At 56.1% G+C, this 7,232-nt stretch overlaps 1 protein-coding gene across 1 annotated transcript; it reads right to left on the bottom strand.

Annotated features, from left to right (window-relative positions):
• TRIM47 (tripartite motif containing 47) lies at positions 1–7,232 on the bottom strand. Its single transcript, XM_034067507.1, has 6 exons — positions 6,503–7,232; positions 4,813–4,908; positions 4,068–4,298; positions 3,296–3,491; positions 2,543–2,617; positions 1–1,356 (listed from the first exon to the last, which is right to left on the bottom strand). The coding sequence occupies exons 1-6, from the start codon at positions 7,211–7,213 to the stop codon at positions 731–733; spliced, it is 1,935 nt and encodes a 644-aa protein (XP_033923398.1). The 5' UTR covers positions 7,214–7,232; the 3' UTR covers positions 1–730.

The raw sequence follows: 7,232 nt of genomic DNA, 5'->3' as shown, positions 1-7,232 counted from the left end.
GAACAAAAACACCCTCAAAACATGCTCGCTATCAAGCAACTGTTCCCAGCCCAGAAGTCAAAACACAGCACTGCACCAGCTACAAGAAGGAGAAAAAATGACTGCTACTGCTCAACCCATGACACCACACCAAGGCACAACAGTGATGCAGGCACCAGGGGAGTGACTGCATCTGCTTTGGGCGCTCGCCCGGTCCATGCAGGGCTTGCTACTTCAAAGGCACTTTATAAGGAACATGTGGAAGGTGTTGATGAGCCAGTACTTCATAAAAACAGCAGCAACATAGTGACCAAAGTAAGGCACAGTATGGAGAATCTATACAAGCCACCAGAGCAGTGTTAGCAGATACTAAGGAGAGGGACTGGACAGCCTGGCAGCCGGACAACGCACAGCTTCAAATCAATGTGGCACTTCCCCTAAGCAATGCACTTTACCAAGAAAGGCTGTATCACAGTGCCTGAAAGGGAAACTGAGGGGCAGAGAGTAGCAGACTCATCCAAATTTGCTCAGCAGCTCAGGGCAGAGCTGGCACTTGGATCCAGCTCCCTCCTGGCTCCCAGCCCATGGCTCTGCCCACCAGATAGCTTCATGCACCCTGGGACACAGGCAGCACAGAACAAGGATGGCTGTGACAGAGATATACAACACTACTAAAGAGAAGCCGTGATGGTGGCAATACAATGCAAGAGAGACTTTTCTGAGTCCTCCCATGATCCCACTCTCTGAACAGTTACCTACGCTTTAGCACTGAAACACAGTCTTTCTTCAGTGGCCCAATCTGCAGGTGGGCATCGACACTCTCCAGGAAGAAGGCTGGCTTCAGCTTGCACAAGAAAAGAGAGGCAAATTGGTGATTGATCTTGTTCTGGAATGGGTCAAATATACCCTTGGCAAAAGGGGAGACCTTGAGCTGCTGCAGGCAGGTCATCTTGGAGTCCTTGACCCCATAGAAGGTCAGGGCCTTCTCTGAATACTCCAGGAAGACCCCAATTGTCTGGAAAAATGGCTGCTGAATGACGGACTCAAAGCCCCCAAACCAGACCACATAGTTCTGTCCGTTCCATTGTAGGCAGCAGGACTTCTCATTTCGCCCCAGGCGGCCACGGGTGTAGGACTCGCGGGGGTCAAAGTCCTCAGCAATGACACCAATGCTGACCCAGCCATCGATGAGCTCCACCTCCCAGTAGTAGTTGCCCCTATTCATGAGATTCAAACCCAGCACCTGCTCACAGTTGATGAACCGGGTTGGGCTTTCTGGGTAGGGGATGGGGCACAGCACCCGCTTGGCCCCTTTGGTGCCAAACAGATGGATAAACTTGTCAGCTGTGTCACTGTCCAGGTCAATGATGAAGGCAACTGTGTAGGGCACAAAAAAGAAGAAAAAAGACATGAGGGTGAGGAGGGAAACAGGAGGAAATCCCCCCCTCCCTTCCAACTCTGATCTCGTGCTTCAGCCTTCAGTGATTAGCACCATCCCTGACTTCTGCCATCACTTTGTCTCCTTGTTTTTAAATACCATGGCCAATTTCAGCCCTTGAGGATGAGGCTCTGGAACAGTTGATACCTCTATAAGCAGGATGAATACAGGTAACCAGGCAGAGGAGAGAGCAGGAAAGCTACTAAGTGAGTTCAACCACGATACCAAACACTGGAGAATCTACCTGACAGAGTGGCAGCGGTAACATCCCATACAAAAGTAGATTTCTGGCAACCACAGACAAACACAACAAGGAGGGACCCCAAGAAGACAGGGGAAAGCCAATCACATAACAACCACAAACCAGCTGCTCCTTGCAGGTGGCTCTCACTGCCCTATGGCTCCTGTTGGAGCACAGACAGCCCCCAACATGCAGAGCTACATGAGAACTACCACTGGATCCCAGACAGAGGGGATATCCAGCAGGAACAGCCCTGGACACGTATTGTTGCCAACTGTGTTGCAGGCCTGAACCATGGCACATCCAGAGTCTATAGAAGTGGCACAGCAGACTCTGCTTGAGCCCAGGCTTTGCTGCCCAGCTGTCTCAGTAGATGACCCCATTTTCCCTGTAAAGGCTGTGGGGGGATGCACAGGGTGTTGAAGCCCAAGCCCAGCCCTGCGCTCTCCAGCCTCAGCCCCTTCTGCTCCACTGTTCCTGTGTGGCCACAGAATTATCCCTCTGCTTGCTGCCGCTGGAGCTGACCCTCATCAGAGTGCATAAGGCAGATGCACAAACTCTGATTTAATTTAATGGAGGATCCAATTTGGATTGGAAGGCAGCAGAAATTACACAGAGCACCTATAACCCCTTGTCAGCTGGTCCATCAGAACTACAGACAAGGGGGGAAAAAATCACTTAAACAGATTATGACTGTTTTCAGGAAAACAAGGAAGCTTCCTTGTTAGCTGAGCAGTATTTCCCCCAGTGGCGGCAGCGCTCCTGACAGCTGTTGACTTGGAGTGAGCACAGCCAGGCATGTGGGAAGGAGCTTGCTGGCTGGGAGAAAGGAAAGGGAAGATGGACCTTAGTAACAAGTGTCAAAGCAGAAGTCCCTTGCTTACATTTCAGGAAGTAATCACGGCTCTCCTGGCAAGCGGGACTGTTTAACTTCTCTGGTAATCTGGACACAGCCAACTCTGCAGAGACAAGGACAGAAGGGTTTGTCATTAGCAAAGAAACTGATGCCACAAGCAGGGGTGTCACCTGACACCCTGATGGTACCCAGCTGCTGCAGGCCTCGAGCCCAGAACAGCATCCATAGCTCCCCCTGCACATCCCTGCTGGCTCAGGTACAGGGAAGGACAGATGCCATCTTTGCCACCTCAGGGGGATGAGCAGGGGAAGCAACAAATTGGCTACAGTTCCTATGGCCATCTGAGAAACAAGAGAGAGGAGAGAGCTCAGGCTAAATGGGAGAGTGAGCGAGAAAGCTAACATACCATCTTTTTAACCCTGGTAGGTTTGGGAGACCACAGCCTTCCCCATGAAGAGGATCGTCTGTCCTGCAAAGAGAGGCCCCTTTCATGGGAGGCCTCTTTGGCCACATGCCCCCTCCCTCAGGGCCCTCCCTAACTTCCAGGCTGTTTGTTGCTCTCCAGTCTCTGTGGAAAAAAATCATAAAACCTCAAAGACAAGGAATAAGCCCAGACAGGAACTGTGCAACACAGTGCAACCATGCCCTGCAGCTTCCAGGGCTGGAAGGAGAGGGGACAGTGCTCACAGGTGCCATAGTGTCTGCAGGCACCTCCCACCTATGCGGGGAGGACAGAACGTGCTGGGGTGACCTTCGAGCAGAGGGCTGGATGAACACAAACCTTCCTCTATCTCCTGGTAACTCTGCTCATCAATCCCTTTCCCCTGCAAGTGGTCCCACTGTTTTTTGCAGGTAGCGGACAGAACATCCTTCACAGCACTCACAGCTTGGGTGCATTTGGTGAAGTTCAGCTCGTTCGGGAAGCTCAGAGCTGGTGAGAGGTTTTCTTCCATGGCAACTTTTAAGGCCTGAAATTCCTGAGCAAAAAATACAAGTTTCAGGAGGTTTCAAACAAACCAAAGTTGTCTCTTGTTCCAAAACCCCACCCTGCCTCAAAGGATTTGGGAACTGGCAGCTCTCAGGACTTGGCACAAGGACAGCCTTATGAAAGGGAGGAGAGTGCTTTCCCAGCCACATTCCTGGCACCTTTTCTTCACTCCCTCTCAAAACCAGACCCATGCACAGCTCACACAGAGCAGCATTCCCCCACAAACCAGTCTCCTCTTGCTGAGCTGCCAGGGAGGGGAGGATGTTGGATGGGAGCAGTGGGGACACCTCAACCTCTTGCTCTCTGTCCTGCCTTGTGCCTCAGCCTGGGCAGCACATCAGCTGCTCCTGAGTCACAGCCAGGATGGAGATGGGGGCGATGGAAGAGGGTCTTGGCTGCTCGGCCCCCTCAGGAGCAGGGGGGGATAGGACTGTATCAACAGGAGTGAGACTCTGTAGCCCTCACATCCCAGGGCTCCTGGCATCTGGGTCCACATGGGATGGGACAAACCCCCCAAAAGACCACGTTATCAGCTTTTTCTCTCTGCTATGTTCTACCCAGGCACCTGGAGGAAGTAGATGGTGTCAGTGCTGGGGACATTCTCCAGGTTTTGCTTGCACTGGACCAGCTTGGCTCGTCTCTCCTCCTTCCAGCGGAGATCAGCCTCAGCCTCCGCCAGCATGGAGCGCTCCCCTTCCTCGATGAAACTGGCCACCTCCTTCTGGAAGGATGCCAGGACCTCAGAGGCTTCTGCAAAGAGCTTCTCAACTTTTTCCCTCTCCTTCATGGCGGCACCCTGAGCACAGGGAGAAAGGGTTTGGAGTCACCTTTCACAGGCAAGGGTGCAGAGCCCCCTTGTTCCCTACCCAGCACAGAGTCCTCAGCTCTGTGGGGTCCTTCTGACACCACGTAACACCCTTCACCCAAGAGCTCAGAACACTTTACAATGCAGGTGTCAAGGGACCTGGCTGGGCACAGGCTGCTCCACCATGTCTCATGTCCCCAGGCCGTGATGTGTTTGCACAAGGGGCAAAGGGCACCAAAACCCCCATGGGTCTGGGGAAAGAAGCTGCAAGAGCCAGTGGATGACCTGGCACAGTCCTTGCATCAGGTTGCAAATGAAAGCAACCAGAGATGTCTTGAGGGTTAGCAGAGATGAGGAGCAAAAATCCTTGGGGATCCTTGCCAGGGTCACCATCTGTTTGCTCCCTTGTGAACACCACCTCTACATGCCATGAGCCCCAAAAGCTCATGGCTGCTCTCCAGCCCAGCAGAGCTGTGCTAACAGAGCAAACCCATTGCAGAGTCACCTTAATGAGCTCCACCATCTTCTTGGCCTGTGCAATGGTGACTGCCAGCTCCTCCAGCTCGTTCTCGGCATCGCTGAGGAATTTGGCTTGTTGGGCCTGCAGGCACAAAGGACAGACATTGAGTTCTGTCCCCCAACCCGGTGGCAGGGAGGTGCATGGGACCCAAGCTCTCCCTAGATTCAACCCTGAGCCCTGACATTGCTACTAGGCTTCAGGTGAAGAGTGCAAGTTGTTTTCCTGGTTTCCTCCCCTGTAACATTCAACCTGCAAATACTTCTCAGCTGGGCTGCAAAGGGTGATGCCCAGCTCCATGCTCCCCACCCTGGTCCCAGCTGAAACCAAAGAAAATGGGAATATGAAAGCAAAACCATCAGGCAGCAACTGAAGCAACATGTTCCTAGGGTGTATTCCAAGGCTGGGAAGAGTCCACCAGGGACTGGCATGGAAGCTGAAAAGCAGACCCAGAGTACGCAGAAATGCAGTGCTGGAGTTTTCTTCAACATTTCTCCAACCTCCCCTGGAGGTTTTTCATTGGGAGCAAAACAAACCAGCTCAGGAGCATGGGGTGCTGTGCTGCCTCAAAGGAAGCACCGTCCTAAGGCAGTGCTTCCTGACATGCTATTCTTAGCACCAGCATGAGGACAGGTCCCTCAAGACAGGGCAACAAGCAGCTCGCGGCCATACTCAACTCCCCACCCCAGCTGCCTGCAGCACTTGTGCCCAGTGAGGCCAGACAGGTGCTTCCCCTGTCCATCCTTCCCACCCCGTGCAGGTGATGATAAGCAGCACTTGTCGAGGCCCGACAGCTCCTCAGGTATGGGATTACAGGGGCTTTCTATTTTAAGGCACCTGATGACTAATAATGTCAGTAAAAGGGTTTTCCTGCAGTTCCCATGAGCTCATGAGGGAGTGAGAGGTGGCTTGGGGCTGCCACTGTGCTTCCCGCCAGCATGTCCACAGCCCCCTGGAAAAAGCGAACCCTCTCCAAATGCCCCACAGCAATGCAGAGGTGGCACCATGCTGTGAGCTTCACAGGCTGTGACCCACAAAGGCCCTGTGTGCTCGAGGGAGCACCACCCATGAAGGCAATACTGGGTTGGATTTGGAGCCCCAGCTCGTGGGTGTGAATTTTCTAGGTGACTCAGGCACATCTGGGAATGGGGATGATGGAAAAATCCTGCTGCCAAAATGCCAGGACACAAAGGGCTGGGGGAGCGGCAGCTGGGCAGGCAGCCAGCATGCCAACAAAAACTGCCTTGACAGGGCTGTGGGAACAAGACGGAGAAGGCAAGTGCCCTGTGACTATGGGGGTGGCTGCAGTGGGGTGTCCCAGGCACCCTCATCCCCACCTCCACCCCCATGATTGCAAACTTAGCCCTGCAGTGGGACAAACCCCTGGACTGGCTGGCAGCTGCTCTGCCCCAGTGCTTGTCCCATCTCCCACCCTGTCCGCACCCAACAGTACCCTGTCCCCCGTGCCGAGGAGGGGGCCCGGGGGGGCGGCGAGGGAGAGGGCGACAGCATCCACCGCTTATATGGCATCCTCTGGCGCTGCTCCCGCACACTCCACAAGTGGGGATCAGCTTTCCCGTGGGTGCTGCATGAGCCCGTCCGCGAGCTGCCCCTCACGCACACCCCACAACAGGTTCCCTCCAGCAGGGGGGACATCCCGCACCAGCCCCGCACGCACCTCCTTGTGCTCACGCTCCCGTTCGAGGGGCACCACTTCGTGGCCCCGGTGATCGTGGGCGCGGCAGCGAGCGCACACGCAGGCCTGCTCGGCGCGGCAGAAGCCGTCGAGGGGCTGAAGGTGGCGGGGGCAGAGCCCTTCCTCCAGCCGCCGCAGCGGGGCCACCAGGCGATGTGCGCGGAAGGCGCCGGCGCGCCGGTGGGGCTCGAGGTGGGCCTCGCAGAAGGAGGCCAGGCAGACCAGGCAGGACCGCGCCGCCGCAGCCCGCGACCCCGCCGGGCACACGTCGCACAGCACCGCCGCTCCTTCCTCCGCTGCCGCATGCTCCTCCTCGGCTCCCGGTGCCATCGAGGACCCGGCGGCTGGCGACGGCGGGGACGAGCCGCCTGCAGCTGCCGCCAGCAGCGGCAGTACCTCACAGAGGGCGCGGTTCTTGCGGAGCCGCAAGGCTGCGGGGACGGGCTCCTGGCAGAGCGGGCAGCGGACAGCCCCGCCCGCCCCGCCGCTGCTGTTGGGGGAGCCCGCCCGCTGGCGGAGCGCCCCCAGACAGCGCTGGCAGAAGTTGTGCCCGCACGGCACAGTCACCGGGTCCTTCAGAAGGTCGAGGCAGATGGGGCAGCCGAACGGGCCGTCGGGCAGCCCCGGAGCCCCCAGCGCCAGCCGCAGCTCCGCAGCGGACAACGGCGGAGCGCTCCCCGGAGCGGTCTCCATCTCTGAGCGCCCAACACCA

The sequence above is a fragment of the Melopsittacus undulatus genome, chromosome 11 (genome assembly GCF_012275295.1).
Source record: "Melopsittacus undulatus isolate bMelUnd1 chromosome 11, bMelUnd1.mat.Z, whole genome shotgun sequence".
Classification (NCBI taxonomy): Eukaryota; Metazoa; Chordata; class Aves; order Psittaciformes; family Psittaculidae; genus Melopsittacus; species Melopsittacus undulatus.
The sequence above is the reverse complement of the archived record's forward strand: the minus strand, read 5'-3'. Positions and strand labels throughout refer to the sequence as shown.

What these genes read in the sequence shown, in the direction of transcription:
- TRIM47 (XM_034067507.1), bottom strand. Translation starts at nt 7,213, where the DNA reads ATGGAGACCGCTCCGGGGAGCGCTCCGCCGTTGTCCGCTGCGGAGCTG. An exon ending in AGATGGTGGAGCTCATTAAG is followed by an intron (nt 4,299 to 4,812) that starts GTGACTCTGCAA and finishes CCCTGTGCTCAG; the next exon opens with GGTGCCGCCATGAAGGAGAG. An exon ending in CCGTGATTACTTCCTGAAAT is followed by an intron (nt 1,357 to 2,542) that starts GTAAGCAAGGGA and finishes TGCCCTACACAG; the next exon opens with TTGCCTTCATCATTGACCTG.